This window comes from Taeniopygia guttata, chromosome 4 (assembly GCF_048771995.1).
Source record: "Taeniopygia guttata chromosome 4, bTaeGut7.mat, whole genome shotgun sequence".
Lineage (NCBI taxonomy): Eukaryota > Metazoa > Chordata > Aves > Passeriformes > Estrildidae > Taeniopygia > Taeniopygia guttata.
The window spans coordinates 36130863-36151005 of NC_133028.1; the positions used below are offsets into that span (position 1 = coordinate 36130863).

The window sequence follows — 20143 nt, forward strand, 5'->3', positions numbered from 1 at the left end:
AGATGTATTTTGTGGCTCTGTTCTACAGCTCCTGTGGGATTTTGGGTGAATCACTCTCTTTTCACATTACTTCTTTGTCTTTTAAATTGAATTCTGCCTTCTCTTGTTATTCCCCCACCTTATCTCTCTGGTTTATGAGTGATCCAGCCTGGAAACTACCTGAAAAATGTAAATACTGTGCATGCAAGACTGAGATTCCAATCCATATGCTACACTGTAGTCATAATTACTGTAGTAAGAGACTCATGATTTTTGAGCAGTGGAGGATGTGTCACTGGGGAAAAGGAACATAAACATACAGCAAATTATGCAAAGGGTTTAGAGGGTACTGAATGGACTTTGGATTAGGCTTCCAAACTAATTGTGAAATATACTGCTGCTGAGAGTCAGTAACAAGACAGACAACAGTGAGAGACATTGAAATGAAGGGAAAATACAAACAGCAAACTGGTGGAAGAGGAATATAAAGTATTTCATGCAAAGGCAACAACTTGGTGCTCTTCATATTGTGCAAGAAGGATGGACTACAAACAGGAGAAATGTATTACAACAGTGGGGCTGAAGAAGTAGAAAATAAGAATATAAATTTTTAATGGGATTTTTCAGTCAGTCTTGAAATATAAGCCAAAAGAATGGATTTGGCAGTTGTAGAAAAGGAGAAAGAACAATATTTTCCTGTGAACTTTTACACACAGTGAGAATGTTCCTCTAAATGAAAAAAAAAAAAAAAAAAGCCTGAAAAAATAGGATCACTGACTGCAAATCTACAGTCAATGGGTCTGCAAATTGCAAAGCCATTTACTGGAGGTGAAGTGGGATTTCCTGTCAGGAAATATTAAAACTGTACCATGTAAACTGGGAACTGATGATTGTGGGTATTTCAACAATACTCACCAGCACCTCTAAAATTCTGAGAAAACTGGCAATATTCCACATTTTTCAGTCCTTTATATAGATTACAACTGCACTAACAAGTGGTAATGCTCCTTCTCTCCCTGTCTCCAAACAAGACTGACAGCTGTGGAGGGAATTAATAGTGATTATGATGATAATGAAAGGGATTAATGAACTTGGAGGTGTGTTGTGGAAAACAAGGATGAAGAGAATTTGGAAAATGTATTGGCATGGATAAGGATAAAACCACTGTAGATACAGATGACTACCTTCAAGAGGCTAGGGAATCACCATTAGCATTTTTGTTAAGGTATGATTTACGATGCCTAAGGAATGTCTAGTGCAAAGGATTGCACGGGGTTCATGGTGGAGCAGAGATTACAGAGAACCTGCTGCCCCTGAAGGACCTCATGCTGGAGCAGGTGAAGAGTGTGAGGTGTCCTGTCCCTGAGGAGGAAGGAGCAGCAGAGACAACATATGAGGAACTGACTGTAGTCCCCATTTCCCGTTCCCCTGAGAGTGAGGAGGAGAAGAAAATAGGGAGTGAAGTTGAAAAGGGAAGGGTGGGGGAAAGTGTTTTAAAATTTGAGTTTATTTTTCATTGCCCTACTCTGATTTGATCAGTAATAAAATATTTTTTCCCCGGGTCAGTCAGCTTTGCCCATGATGCTAACGGGTGAGTGATCTCTCACTCTCCTTATCTTGATCCATGAGCCTTTTGTTATATTTCCTTTCCCTTACTTACATGACGAGGGGGGTGTTAGAGCAGCTTTGCTGGGCACCTGGAAAACAGCCAAGGTCAACCACAAGGGTCTTCAGGAAACACAGGACATAAGTATGTTTTGCTACTCTGTGTTGTGCTGATTACTACATAAACTGTGCCTGTCTAACAGATTTAAATCTAGGATTTCCCAAATAGTGGCTTTCCTTGTTATTGTGAAGAGATGCTATTAATCAGGTGAGTTCCAGTGCTTTGCCAGCTTTCACAAGTCTAGCACACACTTTAGAGTACTGTCAGCAAGATGTCATACACCTTTTTAATGAAAAAAAAAAAGATCCTGATGTTGCCAAAAAATAATATCCTGAGCACTTTCTTAAGTAAAATTTAGTCTAAGAAACTATTTAATGAAGAAGTCATATTTTGAGGCAGTTTGTGGCCGTGTCACCATCCAGAGTACTCCAAGTAATTATTTGCCAGGCAAATTAAAGATGTGGCATCAACACACAGCACCTGTCTGACAACACTTCTACAGGCCATAGATGTGGATGCTCTACAAAAAGAGTAAATTGTCATCTCTAGATTCACTCAAGTGAAGCCAAGGAAGCTGAACCAGTCTGGTTGTTTGGATTTTTTACTGACTTTCACTGACTTTGGAACAATTTGCAAGTCTACTATCTTACCAAGTTTTCTTAACAGATCTGGTAAATTGAACTGTCTGGCCAACTTGCCCTCATTTAGTAAGTTTTAAGATAACTAAATCTATAGCTACAGTAGAATCTGCTGAAGCAGAAACCTTTCCCAAGCTAATATGGTCATTCTGACATAATAAACCTCAGTTCTTTCTGTTTGTCTCTTCCACCTCTGTGATTTTTTTTTCCAATTTCTGCTATTCCAAACCAAACAGCAATTTTTTTTTTTTTTAATTTACATTTCTTAAATTCTTCCAACAGGAATTTACTCCTATTTGGCAGTAATTTCTGAAGACTATTTTTTTCTTCTTTTAACACTAGTAAGAAAGGACAAGGACTCTAAGGTTATTATATACTAATTAGATAGATCCAAAGATATGAGTGAAATGAGACCCAGTGTGCCACAGCTGCCTCCAAAAAAAACCCATCTTTCACTTGAACAAAACACACTGGGACAATCTGGTACCTCAATTTCCAGTTGGTTCTATACAAAGTCTGGAGAGAGCAAGTATATTCTTTGCGATGCTGAATAAAAGGAATATTTGAAATAGGATAATAAAATCATGGGTGACCTGTCGGAGACCACTGTGACAGCTACAAGTAACTACTTATATTTGCCTCTGAAATCTAAATGGATGGAAGGGAAATCAATCTATTCTAAACATATTCTAGCTATTGAGTTTCCCCTGCCCTCCTGTTTTGTTTTGTCAAGGTATAAAAATGATTTGGAGAAACAAAAGAGTAAGCCAGTTAATGCAAAACATTTTGCAGCTCTTGGAACTCCTGTAAAGACAGCCTGGAAAACCAGTGCTGGGTGACACTACATTTCATTCAATAGAATGGCCTCAGCATTGTTTTAATTGCAGCTGAAACTCAGCTGCAAGATATCTGATATTAGTCATGGCTGACATGCTACATTTATTTAAAGAGCTTTACACTGACAGAGTTTGGAAGTAGGCTGGAAACATCCTGGAGCTAAATTTGAATTGCAATTTCAGTTCCAAGCTTTATCCAAATATGTTTGACTCAAATAATCTAAGTCATGAAATTCTATCAAGCCCTTGTAAAACTTCGCATGTAGAGACCATGAGGTAAAATTTTTATGTCCTTGAGTATACTGGAAAATAAACTCAGTTTTCAAAATTAGACATGTTAGTCCTCAGCAAACTAATAAAAGCACCTGTCTTACATGTAGAAAGTAACAAGACTTTCAGCTCTACATGTAAATGCCAACTTACTGATTTCAATACATGTGTCCACATACAGGGTACGAGGGTATACTATAACACGGCTGGTTGAACATAACCTGAGCATTTGAAAACTCCCCGTATGTCATTACAATAATTTAAATGCAATTTTAAAATGTCAGCTTTGGAACAGCTGGCCTGCAGACAACAGCTCATGGCAGCTGAGCTCCTCTAATGATCCACTGCTATTGAAAGGAGTCTTTCTTCCCATGACTTTCTCTATTTCCACCCATTTTCTTGAGCTGACTCCAGGGGACCCTATCCCCAGAGATGATTAAACTTGTTGATCTGGACAGAAAAATTATTCAATTTTTGCTGGGATTATTGCTTGGTTAGTTCTCTGTTGGCTTGTTGAACTGAGCTCAACACTTGAGCACAAACACACCATCTGAGTGAAGGTAAGTGGAGAAGGCTTGATGAAAGGGAAAAGGTGAAACTTCATTCTTTGACAGTGGTAAGCTACCATGTTTTCAGACGGAGCTGCACTTAGTGAGTTTTGTATGGCTTCTGGAGCATTTGCTTATGGCACTGTGGAAATTCCTAATGAAAATAAATATTGTATTAAATTAATTTTAGTTAAAAAAGATAGAAGCACAGATGAATGAAAGCATCATGGTAACACCAGCCAGGAAGTATTCTATAAAGTGACCTGATGACTTACCTTAAAGGAGATTTCATACTGCTCTCCTCCCCATATTTCTAATCCTGGATCATAGCCTCCCAGCTCCCAAAACCATTTCCGGTTAACAGCAAATAGACCTCCAGCCATCACAGGAGACCTGAAGGATGAACAAAGCAACACAAACAATAATGAAGATGTTTGGCCCACCTGTCTGTGCCCTCTGGGTGTGTTTGTAGGAATGTTTGAATGCATAGATAAATACAGATGATAGTAGTGTAACCAAACAATATTTACCTTTATTCATCCAAAAAGAGGCACGAGATGAGAAACACACAATGTGGTAGATCTAGAGAATGGTAGACAATCATGCACAAACTCATTAAAAAAAAAAATCCCAACAAAACCAAGCCCAAAAAACCAATAGCCTCCCCAAAAGTTCTGTTTGTTGCTAAGTAACAGAAACAAAAGGGACTCTGGAAACCTGCCAAAGTACTTAATGTGTCTCAGTACTCCATGTGAAGTAATGTGCATTTAAAAGTGAGCATAAGTTTTCAATTCATTTCAGTCTCATATGGGCTCGCTAGAGAAAGGCAGAAAGTGAAAGAGGATGGCTGAAGAGAAGCTTTTGGGAGTTAAATATCTGCTTTCCTAAGCAGATATTTAGAACTCCTCAAATCTGTCTCACAGTGGTAATGTGACTTATAGGCAAATAATTTGCTATGCTTCCCATGTTTCCATTTATTCCATTAATAAATATGTGGAATTTTCTTAAATTAACTAAGTCTTTATCACAGGCAATATAGAAAACAAATGAGATATTGAAAGTTATTTTTAGAAAATAATGACAAAAACATATTGTAAATTTATAAGCAGGAATTTAGTTATTGGTAAACAAGCATTTTCTCTTTTTATTTTCTTTCAGTACCAAGAAGACCTCGTTTCTAATGCAGTAAATACATTGACAGCTCTCAGGATTCAAATGCTGCTCTTCAGCTTACTCCTTGAATTTATGGTGGAAGGGGAATACAAAGGCATCTATGCTGAACAGGAGGGAAACAAGACGCTTAAGAAAGTCCAACCCAACTATGCAATTCCATCAGAGCAGATCAACACTAGCCTTATGAGTTTTACAGCAAGAGGCCAGAAGGAACACATTCATGTTGATGGCTGGTTAGAGAAGACAAAGCCACAGGAGACCTGGATGGCTTCCAGGCAAAGTTTCCTTAGCAGAGAGCCTACATGAAACTGGGTCTTGTGGCCTGTGCCTTGTAGCAGTGAAGTCCCAAGGCAAATTTGTTCCATCCTGGGGGATTTTTGTTTTGAATTACTGATGATGGTTTGTTTGGGGCTATGGAAGCAGATGGTATCATCCCAGAGGCTCGGGGAAAATAAAAACCCCCCTTTGCCACTGGTTTAGGATTTGGCAGTGAACTTGGGACAGGTAAATATTTCAGGAATCCATGCATAAGTTAGAAGTTTATTAAAGAGGACATCATGTTAATGTAATATTCTGCCTTAACACTTTTTTGATTGCTGTCTTTTGTCCAAATCAGTAGAGATAATAAAATAGCAAGCAAACAGCTGAGTGGTCTCTGCCGCCATCACACAGCCAGTGAATCCCATACATGAATGCTAGAAAATCATCCCCTCATTTGCATTCATGGTAATGAGATAATTTTCCTTTCACTTCTATATGGTATCTTAAAAAAAAAATTAAACTACCCATATTCATGACTCTTAGAGACTAATTTAATTTGCCTTGAGAGATTATGTTTTAAAAGCACACAGAAGCTTTGAGAAACAAAGCTTTGCAAAGAAAAAATCCAAACTGGCAAGTCTGTGCAGTGTAACATACACTGAATGCTAATACTTTTTAACTTTTATTGACATTTCATATTTCAATATTGACTGTATTTCCACATACGAATAAATTAAACAGAGATTTTATTAGAAACCTTCTCCTGAGGATTCTGACTGCTACAATACATTTTCAATTCCTACCAACGTAAATCTAATTACATGTCCTTTTTGACTTCAGGTTTTAAATGATCAAAATATAATGTCCTTTTATAGAGAAGGACTTACAACAAGAACGCTTATAACTAAATTGCTACTGACAAAAGAAATGTAGTCCCAGAAATCACTGGGAAAATGCAGGATTTCTCTACTTCTCATAGACATAATATCTTTCCTAAGCACTTTTCTCAGTACAGTGAATGCCTTATAAAAAAGGCAATTGCCGCAGGTAAATCAGATGGAAGATAAAAAAATCAGAGACTTAAAATTCAAAAATTATTGGCAAATACTTACAGATTATATTTGAATAGATAGCTTTTTCCAATGATAAATCCTGAGTAATGAAATCCCTTGTTCTTTAGATGTGAAAGTTCAGAATATTAATTGCAATTAACAAGACTACTTAATGACTGGAACTGTAGCGAACCCATAATTTTTGCATTTTCTAAAAAAAAAAAAGTGAAGAAATTGAATGTAATGTTGACCCATTAACTCCTATTCCACAAGATGTTCTGACATTTGTTGTTTTGTAAGAAGAGCAATGAAGAGGAAAAGCAGGATGGCCTTTTGGTTTTCATTAGAGTGGAATTAGTAATAAGCTGTGTGAAACTGAGTGCTTGGCACAGCATGAATTCCCCTCTATGCCACAAGCAGCTAATGTCGAACAGGCCTTAAATTGTGTCCAAAATATGAAGGCAAGAGTCCAGTCTTGCAATCATGGCTGATATGAACAGTCCTTATGTATCAATAGGATCACTTACACATATAAAAGAACTGCACTGAGCCCAAAGGAGAAGAATTAATCTCTTGTTTAGTGGCTTCTGTATAAAAATGTCAAGTACAAAGCTATATTTGTAGAAGCAATTTTTTCAAGCAATGTCCTACTCAGATGCTTAAACAATTAGACTTGAGCTATTATAGCATAAAATTATGTGAGTAATTACAGTGGAAAGCTGTAAAGTGCTCATGGTCAAAACATTAAAATGACAAAGGCCCCTAAAACATCAGAAAAGCTGGAAGGGTAAAGTTGCTACACCTGAGAACTACTGCACAGACTCACTGAATATACATGAAGGAACAATATTGGAAGTAAAAGTTAGCTGACAGAAAAATGGCCCAACTGGTCAAAGATTGCTGTGCTGAGACAGAAAAAGAATTTGGTTCAGTTAGAGCATAAAACCTCCCCTAAACCTCACAAAACTAGCTTTGAAAAAAAATATAGACTGAGAAAAAGGCAGGCAAATGCTTAATGGAAAAAGATAGCTTACAAACAAAAAACTGCACTAAAAGAAGTGTAGCAGTAGCTCAAACTGTAGCCAGCAAAGATTTTTATAACTGCTTGCAATTAACATGCAGAGGAAGGAAGAAGATAATTTCACCTATGAATTTTCAAGGAAAGAGGAAAATGACATGAACTTTAAAGGAGTGTGAAGCTACTTGCAATAGAAACAAATGTGGTATGTTGCAAACAAGTGAACTGCATAGCAGGGCTTAGACACATTATACTGCAAGAGTGGAACTAAAGGATTTGTGAGAAGGGAAAAGGAACTCTGACAGCCTGCAGAACAAAAATGAGGGAAATGAAAATGGGAAAGCACTTTGCTGGATGACATGCACAGTAGGTACACTGACAGGAGCCACCTGCCCGAAAGAGCTGAAATTTGGCCATTATAATTGAATCAAAGGAATGGCACATATTGCACTCTGCACCTCTCTGTATAACCCTCACTGATTAAAGGCTCTGTGCTGAACTGCTGAACAGAGACGGATGAATGCTGGAGAGAGGAGTCCATCCTGTGCAGGATACAGCAGACAAACTGACCTTCAGTGCCAAACCACTGACACATTATACAAAAACAAGGCAAATAGCCCACAGCAGAAATCAGGACTAGGTCCTACTGACCTCGTGGCATCAGGGATGCAATGGAAAAGGAGGAAATGGGCCATGTTGCTGCTGGCACAGCAGCAGCCCCAGAAATGACTGGTGACCTACTGAATGCAGCTTTGAGCTAGGCTTCTGCATTTTTTATAATGAATTTCAATGCCTTGTTAAGCAAGAAACATCCCTTCACCCTAGTGTTACCACATGAAGGCACCTCAGAGGGAGAATAAATTCAGTTACATTGTTTCACTGGTGACTACTCTAGGCTTTCTCTGCAGTGATTCCTGATACTATATCAAAGCTTCTCAAAGCAAAGAGCAGAAGCTGACACTAATCCTAAATAAAAGTTTGAAAAAACCTGCAAATTACAATTTATGCATATGTAATGTTTGTGACAAAACCTGGCAACTCGGAGGAAGTGAATGCAGAAGTAAACCAAACTGAAATTAAGAGGAGTGGATCAGATGGCAAGAAAGTCATGAAGGTTAAGAAAATAAATTACAAAAAAAAATTTAGTGGTTGCTCCACCTAAAGACACTTTCTACACTGTGCATAGTAAAAGATGTCAAAGTAGTTAAAATTTATCAAGAACTAAAAAAAAAAAAAAAAAAGTGGAACACTTTATACACTTAATTCTCTAATCAAATATAATTAAAATGTATTTTTAAATGTACCAACTCTTTTACATTTAATATTTCTGTAAGGCATTGTTTTATCTTTTATCCATTCTAACAACATGACCCATTTCACTGTTTATAAAATCATCAACATTCAGAAAGTAAAATCTGTCTCTGTAACATTAGCCTACGGCAGTTACTCTTTCTTTTTTAACTAAAATGTTCCTTTTTTACCCTAGATAAATTTATGTAAACTACCAGTTCAACTTATTGTTATGATGAAACAGGTAGCAGCCAAGATGTATTAAACTTAGCTTCCAAGCATCACATTAAATTTTTAAACTCCATTTTGTTTTGGGAAATATTAAGATAAAACCCCATACTTCAAATGGTGAGCCAGAAAGCTGTGGAAAGTCAGCTACAAAGAAACCTCTGAAAGTACTTGACTTTCAGTTTATAAAAGTTTCCACTGTAATTTAATTACACATTCTTGTTTTTCTTATCACACTGCTAAACTTCATTTAAAAAACTGTATTGTAAAAAAGCAATGAGTTCTTACGTGGCTGAGGAGGCCTTTTTAGCCTTTCCTCTCATATGTAGAAAATTAATGAAAAAGAGGTGAGCTGGGTAGAGATTGAAGACTCTGAAGGAAAGGCTTCCCCTTTCCATAATTACGTCTCATAATCCAAGGGAAATCTGTCTGAATTATTGTAAGAGGAGATGTACAGCACACAAACTAAGCAGGCTGGTCAGCACAAATGAGCATCCTGAAGGTAAAAATAAATGAAAGCTTCTGGAAATATCCTGCAGGCAACAGTATTCAGGATAAAACTGAGGAGCAAATTAACAGCTGGAAGTCATAATAAAGAGACAAATCTAATACACAAGCAGTCTCACAAGATTGAGGTCTGAGTGTTGCAAAAGCAAGAAAGCAGAGCTGAGAGCAGCCCCTCAGCTGAGCCACATTCATGTCATGAGGAGGGATGGATCTTGGACACATCCTTCCATCTATTAGTAGGAAGTAAGAACTGGTGGAGAAAACAAAAACAACCTTTAAACACAATTTGAAACAATTCTGTCAGATTAACATCTTTTCATATTGGTGGGTATTATCTGCATTCATAGTTGTCCCTTGAAAATACTCTTTGAAAATTAAAGGTAGAAATAAGGGTAGATTGGATGTAAAGTAGTATCAGCTGTCTCAAAAATAGGAACTTTAGGCTTCCTGGCTTTTGCTGAACTTTGATTTGATTCTATGTTTCCATGAATTACAACAATTAATTAAATCCCATCACTATCTTTGAGGAAATTCTCTCAGAACATATGGGGGCAGTATCTGAACAGAATTGCTATCCAGTGTTTTAGACAGAAACATATAAACCTATTTCTTTAGATAGAAAAATATAAACCAGAAAATTATCTTCCAAGGCTTACTTTTGCTTTATTGATTTAATTAAACCCACTATAGCATCATAAGCAAAGTTTAAACTCAAGGAGAAATTTTCAATTTCATTAAAGATAACAAATGATTCCTTTTGAAACATAACCACTGGGCTGAAAGTAGTTCTTATTTTCAAAATAGTCTTTTAATTCAGGCATTGTCCTCCCAAGGCAGATTACTAGATTACAAATCCAATCAGGAGTCTGCTGTTAAAAGTTAAAGATGATTTTGACTAAGTTATTTGGATTACTATAGCCCTATGTTTTCTAGAACTCTAAAACATTATGTACTTATTGCAGACTAAAGTAGATTTAAAGACATGACAGCCCACCCAAAATAGCTTTGTACATAAGGTGTACACCCAGCAGCTTGGGTGGTTTTAGGAATGACCAGTAGGAAAAAGAAGCCCTTCTGAGAAATACACTACATGCTACTGTATAGCACCATGTGCAAATTTGTAGCAGTTGGGGATTTTGAAAAAAAGACCAACAAGGCAGCTGAGTTACAATCACCACCACAAACTCCACACAAAAGATAAGCCTTTGCTTGTTCTGGATGTCCTGCTGTATTCAGGCTCTGGCTCTGTTTGTACGACACCAAATGAGAAGGGTTAGTATTAAAGCGCTGCAAGGAAATGGCACCTGGAGTTTCAGTGATTTTTCATTCTGTTCCTGCTACTGTTCACACACCAGATCAGACTGAATAGCTAGTGAAGGTCATTTCTAGAACATTTCTGAGTTGCAAAGATTTTGAATAAGTGGAAGTATAACAATAACCTTCTCCTGATTTTTTAGCAAAGGCTCTAAAAATACTGCTGCCTAGCATCCTGATGGAATTGGCTTTTCTTCAGAGTCCCACAGACTGCCCCTGGTGACTCTGACTCAAGAAGACAGAGCTCTCACACTAGGCTAACCAGATGAGACACACAGTTAATGATATGGATGTGATCTGCCATGGAGCTGAGGATGTGGAAAAATGTTATTCCTTTGATCAGTTCTTCCACAGTACTATCAGTGAGTGCCCCCACTCCACCCTTATGCACAAAAACTGCTTCAAACACAAGCAGGGAAGTGGGGACAGAAGGTAATTTTAATATTTCATTTATGTCTGTCTTTGGAGATTAACGCAGAAGCCTGAAAAGATTCCATGCTGACAGGGAGGGAGGCTGGAGCTTGTGTAGCTGTGCCATTGCTACAAAAAGCAGCTCATCTATTTGCTAGTGGTCAGAGATTTCATGAATGTTAAGTTTCAAGAAACCAAAAAATAATTATGCCTGAAGAGGCTAATATGCAGCCAAAGGTATTCTGGGATCCTGGAAATGTTATCTTAGATGCATCATTGCCATTTATTAAAGTTCTATAATTTGCTATATTACCCTATAATGGAGGGTAATGGGGAGCCAGGCATTAGATTTCTCCCAGTCTGCACCAGAAGCACAAGAATATTTTCTTGTAGAAACTGCGAAGCACTGAAAACAGTTTTTCAAGTATAGAACTGACAGAAAAAACACTGGAAAGTACTTCTCAATGGAGCACGAAGGAGCTGAAAGCCGATGAGGTTGAGCACTTGATTATCCCATGAGAGCATCTACTTTTAATTTGATGTTGTAAAGATGGACAGGCTGAGGAAAACCAGAGAAATGAACCTGCCTGGTTTATTATCAATTGCAGTGAAATTAAGCTAAGTATGTGAACTCTGCACCTGACTTTGAAGGCAAATACAGATAATCAGTTTGCCATGGAGCTCTGCTAATTTACACAGGCCATAGTGGAAACTGCTGAGCAAACCATACTGATCTCAGAGTTGGGAACGAGAGTCCCTAACAGGCAAGTGAGACAACCAACCTCCTTCACCCAAGGAGGTAGCACACTAAAATCCTTTTTTAGCTGTATAGGATAGATATCTAAGAACAGCTAGCACCCTTGGGAGTAATTCAAAAGCAGGATAATGGGAGATGCTATGGGTGCAGGCTGGACTGGGTACATTGCTGGCTTTTAGGTGACTCACCAACAGAGACTGCAGCTGCCTTGCAAGCTTTTTCCCTCCTGGATGCGGAAGCTTACATAGCCCAGATACTCTTGTGCCAGCCTGCCATGTAACAGCACATGGATCAAGAGGAGTCACCCTAACCTGTAGATATCTATAAGGAAAATACTGCAAGAAAAAAATGAGAACTGAAAAAAAAACCCTTATAAGTAATGTAACTGCATTAACTCAAACCCCAAGACTTCTGTCTCCAGGAAACTTACTTCCAGAAAAAATTATTATTTTGCATTTACGTAGACTAATAATATATATGAAAAAAAAGTGTTATGGTTATTTTAAGAAACAGCTCAAGATTTGGAGAAATTAATTTGGGCAATCATGACCAAATAATTTTTTAAATTGCACTAGAGATAGTCCTATCACTTCAGAATTACATTAGAAAGCACAAAAAAAGGTGTATCAAATCCTGTACTGGCAGGAAGGTAAGCTGAACAGTAATAAAAACTCTTGCAAGTGGTGAAAAGATCACAGGATCTTCTGGGTTGAAAGGGATCCATAAGTAAATGGCCTGTACAGGGATCAAACCCACAACCTTAGCAACGTGCTATAATCAACCAAGATAATCTAACCTAGACAGGCTTCATTGTTAAGAGGTTACAAAAAAACCATCCACAAAACCATCAAAAACCAACACAAAAAACACAACAGAAAAAGCAAATCCTTAATCACAAACAATCAGAAAAATCTTTGTAAGAAATGGCAGTTACTGACCCCATTGGAACTGTAATTTCACTTGATCTCCATCATTGGCTACATTCACCACCTCAAACAAATGGGGTTTATATCATTTAGATAATTACTGATAGATAGTCTAATTAAGTATATGGTATTCATAGGAAGAATTGGTAATACTGTTACCATTTTACAGACTACACAAAGAAGAGAAGAAAGCCCATAGAAAGTGTAGAGAGCAGTAATCAGGTCAGTCTGACATTTGGTGTCCTACATTTGTGAAAATATTTTCCTAAAAACTTCAGCTGTACAACAACACAGAACCTAACTTAATATACACAGCAAATTGTTGGCTGTAATTACCAGCAGTAAGACTGGAGAGTTATGGCTGTAAAGCAGCTGCTGTAACATTCAGCCATGTTCTAATGACAAGAAAAAAAAAACAACAAAACTAATGAAAGAGTTAAAGGAAGAATGTTATGCATGAACCTTCTTCAACATGCAATTAAAATACAAATTGCAAAACACAAATAAGTACATTATGAAACACAGAACTACAGGTCAAAGATTGAAATCATTAGCATTGACAGAGTTGCATTTAAAGCTTTAATTCTGAAACTATACATAGGATGCTATTCTTCTAAACGCTACACTAATAAATGAAGATAAAATGAAACAGAGCTCTACAAATAATTTGTCCTTATAACTATACTTAAAAGCAGAACCATGATTGCACTGTAATTACACAGGATGTTATTCCATTAACAATTAATATTAGGAACAAGAGGGAAAGCAAACAAGCCAAAGGGAAAAAATCTGCTTTCAAATATTGCTGAAAGAACTCCATTCATAACTTAGTTTTTTTATTAGTGATGATGATGAGGCTTAATCTCTCCATAGAGGCAGAAGAATGATATGGTCACAACTAAATGGTGTTTTATCTCTCCATAGAGGCAGAAGAATGATATGGTCACAACTAAATGGTGTTTTGGGCTTAGGTGAAGTGGATTCCTGACAATATCTTTCAATCATTTGCAGGTGCAACTATTCCTGGAGGCTGAAATCTGCTCTACCTGGAAGTTACAATTTCTTGACAAAGAATAATAGCAAGAAAGAAAGACTAAGTACATTTTCTGAGAAGAAGAATGAGCTTCACAGAGGTCAGCATTTTGTCTTCATTGCTTCTCTTTCCAGAGGAGGGAGAACAGCTTCAAGCAAATCTGACACAGCATGCTCTGCATTAGCAGTTTTCTTCCTCCATACATCACCTTGTCTGTACCAATACCCTTTAGATACCTTGCCATTAATCTAGGAGTGGTTTATACACCTGTGTTTTCCAAGGAGAAAACTCAGCATACTCCAAATCCCCATGCAGAAGCAACAAACAAAGCAACCTTAGCAACCTTCCTCTTCCTGCATCATAAGGGAGGGATACACCTTGAGACTTGATTTCACTTGCTGGGGGATTTAATACATCAGAGAGTAATGGGTGCAAGAGATGCAACATCTCTTTCGGGTTTTCAAAGTTTTTAAAGACACACCCTGTCTGCTATAGGACAAAGACTCTAATTACAGACAGGTGCCGTATGAAGTGATGACTAAGAAGAAAATTAGGAGGCAGTAAAAAAAGTCTTCCTATTTTTGTTTCAATAAAATGGACAACTCTGAAATTTCACAGCAGATGTGAGCACAAGATCCGTGCATGTATTCCTGGTAGTCCTTCAAGACCATCACATTATTTGCTGTGCACTAATAATAAAGACGGCTGCCAGGCAAAACTCCAAATGAATAATGTCATTCTCCACAAACTCCCATTGCCATGAGCAATGGTGTCCACATGATGAACACCACACACCCGAGCCAATATTCCTTCCCCTCTCTGTGGAATAATGAAGTTCACTCCACTGTCATGATCCATTCAGAGCATGTGTGTATGTATTTCATTACCAAGACAAAAGCCAACAGCCAAGTATGCAGCAAGAAATATGTATTATATCTTGACAAATAATGTATGTAATGAAAAGTTCCTGTTCCAGAGAAAGGAATATAATCAAGAACATTTTTTACCTCGCATGAAAGATTTTGAGTTCAGTTTTCCAGCTACAGTTCTACCGATGAAGCAGAGTTAATTTGTACTCTAGGTGGAGACTAATGTAAGATCTTTTAAACATATTTTCAAATAAGAAGTCAGCATACAATCTATTGCAGTAAGTAGTAAAACACAGAAATAATCCATTTTCAGGAAGTGCATGTTTTGTCTGCTGATGTAAATAATCCTTTGAAATATCTATTGCAAAAAAGATGTTTGTTTAAAAACTGATACATGAGGAGGGCTTTCCTCAGTAAAACCACTCTAGCTGAGCCTTTATACTGACGTATAACAGTGAATAAAGTGTTTTTTAGGGCTATTATATAGGAAGTTACATTTAAAATAATTATTTGAAATATTATTTCACACATGCCCCAAATGTGAACTGAATATATTGTTTGCATTTTTATTTAAATTGCTTTACAGTATTATAAATCTTAAAATAAAACCTTTTCAAGTTAAACATTCCGTTATTGTAAGCCTTGCAAACAGACTTTATCACAAAAGGTTTCATTATTATGTTTCCCTTTTAGGAAACAAATACATAAATGAAGTACATCACTAAAGTAAAAATACTCCTCCCTCCATCTCAGTTACTAAATTAAGTCCCTTGACTGAGCTGGAGAGTTCAGCAAATCACTAAGCACTTTTCTTTGTCTGTGGAAAAGCAATTTTCATGGCAAAAAATTTAACCGTACACAAGTAAACCACCACTGCCACTGAAGTTTTATACAATCCTTTGCAAAATATTAAGGGCTGATGAACTTCAGCCTGTTGCAGTTTGTGTTTATTTCATTAAGTTATTGTTACATGGTTCATTCTGTCATTCCCCCACGTTTTCCCCAAGTTGTTTTTTCCCTAAGTTGTACCCTCCCTTAAAGCTGTCCCTCAAGCTATTCCCTTCCCTGCCTATCAAGGCAACCCAGCCCCTCTTTCCCTTCCTGTCAAGGTGACCCTGCCCCTTTTTCCTGAATGTTCTCTGCCACTCACCCCCTGGGCCTATCTCTGATTGAAACACCCACTAGGAAATCCCCTAATCCAGGATGCCCCATTGGCCCATATGACCTTTCCCTCCCCTCCCCCTATCCAGATTGGTCCCACAGTGTTGATGTAACCCCTTGCTCCATCCTTGAAGTCCCCCTGTTGGTTCATTTTCTGTATCCACCCCCTGGTTTGCAGCTGTATTTAACCCCTTGCACTGAGGTGACTGCGGTTCTTCTATCTTACGCCTTCACCTGGAATAAACTTTCCCCATGGAACCTCAAGACAAAGAGCCTCCTTGGTCCTCCTTCACCTGGTCCCTGCCGTGGTTGCAACAGCGTGCACTGCAGAGCTTGCAGCCCTTCAGGTTCAGCTGTGGGCGAGCCCCAGTCCCCTGCTGTCCCCCACTCCTGTCGAGGCTCCTGGAGTGTACAGAGCTAGCCTAGGTGCCTGTGGGCTCCTTCATCAGCCAAAAGTTTTCTCCTTGATCACGCCACAGACTATCTGATACAAACTTCAGTAAATAAACAAAGGGGGAAACAACTGTGAAAAACCTGCCCCAGACTCCATTGAAACAACTCAACACTATCCTCTTTTAATTACTTTTCCAGATTGGAAAGATACAATGTCCTCCCTCAGTCCTCTCCATTCCGAAGCTCATCTGGAGTCTCCAAATTACTATTTCATGGTTCCCAGACTTGGTGGTCAAATCTGGACAGGGCAATGTATCTGTGACAGATATGCAGGCTGGGATACCTACCTGAACTCTTATGGATGTTAACACATCACATGATGCAAATGGAACCTTATTTACAATATTTCATTACCTTATTTCATCCTTTCCTGTTGCAGTGGTGAATAACTAGCTATTTGTGTTCATGCTTTAAATATCTTCTCAGCTGTGGCACTCTTTGCTTTTTTGTGCTGAATTTCATGGTATTTCCTTCTAATTATTTCTTCAATTTGCCAGGACCAAACAATACTGCATTTTGACTATCTTCTTAAAGATTTGTAAGCTGCCAATGCCAGCTTACTTGGGTTTAAAAATTTATTGTTCAGATAATTAATAAAGACACTCAACTAGGATATGTGGTTCTTTAGGGCCCTTTCCCTCAGGAACCTGTATCAATATTGGAGACAATCTCACAGTTTAACATCAAACCATTCAGAGCTGCTCTTTGACAGCAACTTCTTCTCAGCCTGTTGTGGGTTTTGATTAAAAATAAAGATGATAAAGGTGTATCCACACTGTACCAACTTTAGGAGAAACCAATACTGGCAACACCAAAAGCCTTGGAATGGAGGTCACAATCACTGCCTCTCTTTTCTTTTAAATAGCCAAATTCCTAATACTGCTTAAGATATCTAATGTCTTGCTGCTCCCAAAGGGAGAGAACTCCCTGCTCACTCTTCTAACCCTCCCTGCTATAGCCTGCAGGTGTGTGGTCTTATCCCCACGGAACAACAGCTTTATCTTCCTCAAACTGCTGAATTCACTAGAAAACAAGACAATTTTCCTGAGTGTAGTGGGTTTTCTTGAGTTACATGGCTCCTGAAGGTCAGTATTGCAAAGCACGGGAGGCAGCACCAAGCCACCAGTGTGATAGACTGTCCCACAGCAGGGGTATCTTCTCTCCAACCTGGTGGCAGTGAGCTCATTTTACCCCTGTGTTTCATGGCACCACATCCCCCATCAAAGGAGGAAATTACAGTTCTGTGACAGGCTCACTTCCTGACAAGCCCATATTAATATTTTTATTATATATTAAATAACTTAAAGTACATTATTTAGCATTTTTTACAAATTTTTGATTCATTATCAAAGACAGCCTTATTTACTTCTTTATGATTACAAAATCACAGAATCATCAAGGTTAGAAGAGCCCTCCAAGATCACCTAGTCTAACCATCAACCCAATGCCACCATAAACACTCCTGAATTAGGTGGTTTAAACACAGATTAAGTATTCTATAGTATTTACCATCATCCTTTTCCCTTCTTCCCTCATCCAGAGTGAATCAATAAACCTGTCTCTTGCCTGTCCTAAAACTTCTTAGCAAGCATATATAACCTAGCACATCACACAAATCCTCCTCCTTACACTAGATCCGATTTACAAATCACCGGGGTAATCCCTGCATCTGCTGTACCCAGTGGAGAGCTCCTGAGAGTATGCTGAATTTTAGGCTGCTTCTGAGGCCCAGAAGAATATGCCCACCTTTTCCCAGTCACACTGTACCCAATAGTATCATTGGCACATGCAATGATGCCCCAGATCTGCAGGTTTCTGGGTGCTTGAAATCAGAGTCACACAGTCACTCCAGTTCTGGAAGAATCTGGGGAAGCCACAGAGAGCACAACCTTCATCTCAAACAACTTTTCCCTGGCTCACCTCCTCTGCTTCAGAGTGTGTTAAGCCTACCTTCAGGGCAGGAAAGCGTGCCTGCAAGGTGCACTCAGATTGATGGCACTCAGTATTTCATTTGGAGAACACCAGCTGGGGTGTGCCCGGAGCCAACTCTGACATCACTCCTGCAGGTAATTAATATGGATGGCTGGCTAATTTGGCTTTAAGACTGTCCTCCAGGATTTTTTACTCAGGCATCAAGCTCACTTCTGACAATGATAAAACGTAAGAACTCTAAAAAAGCATTTGACTTTATGCCAGCGTTTCTGATTCTTCTCATTTATTTGCAGTAACACTGACATTTACATTCAGAAATCTCAAATTCAAAACACTTTCCTTGTTTAAATCAGCTTATTTCTTAGGCTTATAAAATATTTGCATGCACTTTTCTCTGAGCATCTTTTCCACTTAAAATTATTTCATTAATAACATTTTGAAATTTATCTTCATGGATCAGAAGTTCCATATTTGAACTGGTTTTGTTGTGACCGAGTCACCTGGTAAGATACTGCTCTTTCTCCTTGCTTCAGTGTAAATATCCTGTTGGCCATTTGCTTTCCTATAAGGCCCATAAATGGACAGCTAAAATGTATTTTCCATGTGTTTTTAAGATAATAAAACTCTGTATCCATCAGCAGAAGACCAAGAAAGAAAAGAGATTCTAGTTGCCAGTAAATATTGGTGAAATTTATTTTTGTGTTATTTACTTTAATTTATACACATGACAACTATATGTCCAAAAATATTTTAGAAAATGCTTAATTTAAAAAAAAAATATTTCTGCCAAAGAGTGAATTAACTAGTTATTTTTAATTAAGTTATAAAGAAAGCTAAGAGCTGGAGAAAATGGAAGAAGAAGACCTAAGATATGGTAGCAAAATTTGGCTTCAACTTTGTCCTGTGTGGATATTCCTGTTTCTTATGCTCTGTGGTAAGTCACTTGTTCTGTGCTTCATGTATACAATTCAGTATTAATATCTTTCTGCTTCAGTAGGATGCTTTCATAACACACAAACTTGTGATGCTAATAAAAGCTTTTAAGAAAGACCCTCTTTAAAACCTCATGAAAGGTCAAAGAAACAAGAAGTAATTTCTTTTAAATAAGTGCACATGGAATTAAAAAAATTATTTTCTCACTTCCTCTCTTAAAATTTTGTTTCTAAAAATTTTGTTTCCCAAGATGTGTACATTGTTTTTTCAGACACTTTCAAGGCTTCATTTTAGCCAGCAGCCACCTGACACAAATGTCTGTCTTCCAAAGGAAAAACCAAAGTAGGTCACTTGGCACTGACCAAGGACAAGCAGAAAAGCCTCTTCATGGCAGACAGAGGTTACGTGTTCTGCCCACCTCATAGTGACTTTTGCAATGAATTAGAGAGTCCTAATCATTGTCAAGAAAGACAGTGTTCTTCAAACTAAAGCAGCCTATTTTTATTGCAGGGAAACCAAATGGAAATACTCTGAATGACCAGGAGAAAAACATTAAAGCCCCTAGACAATCAAAAACTTACCAAGCTCCCAATCATGAAACATCATTCCTTTTTTAGCAAAACATAGCTCCAGCAGTAAGAGTAGTAGCTCAAACACTAGCCAAATATTCTCATTATTACCTTGGTAAAAACGAAATTAATTTCAATTTCCAAAAAAGGTAAGGCATGGAAAAGAACAACCAAAGTATTTAACACATGGAGAAAGGGACTGTCCGTCTGTTTCTCTTAAAAATGAGGTAGATATAGGATAGGTCATATATCAACATTAGTTTGTGTCTGTCTGTTTGTATATGTCTTGAAAGGTTAACTTTTGCCCTGTTTCATACAA

The 20143-nt window shown here is 37.9% G+C and overlaps 1 protein-coding gene across 4 annotated transcripts in view; it reads right to left on the bottom strand.

The window, feature by feature from the left end:
* GALNTL6 (polypeptide N-acetylgalactosaminyltransferase like 6) overlaps nucleotides 1–20143 on the bottom strand; it is a 434988-nt gene that overhangs the window by 43864 nt on the left and 370981 nt on the right. For all 4 annotated transcript variants that reach the window (XM_030271350.4, XM_072928381.1, XM_072928379.1 and 1 more), the window contains one exon: nucleotides 4213–4330. In XM_030271350.4, coding sequence (XP_030127210.4) covers nucleotides 4213–4330 — 118 coding nt within the window. The remainder of the gene's footprint in view (nucleotides 1–4212; nucleotides 4331–20143) is intronic.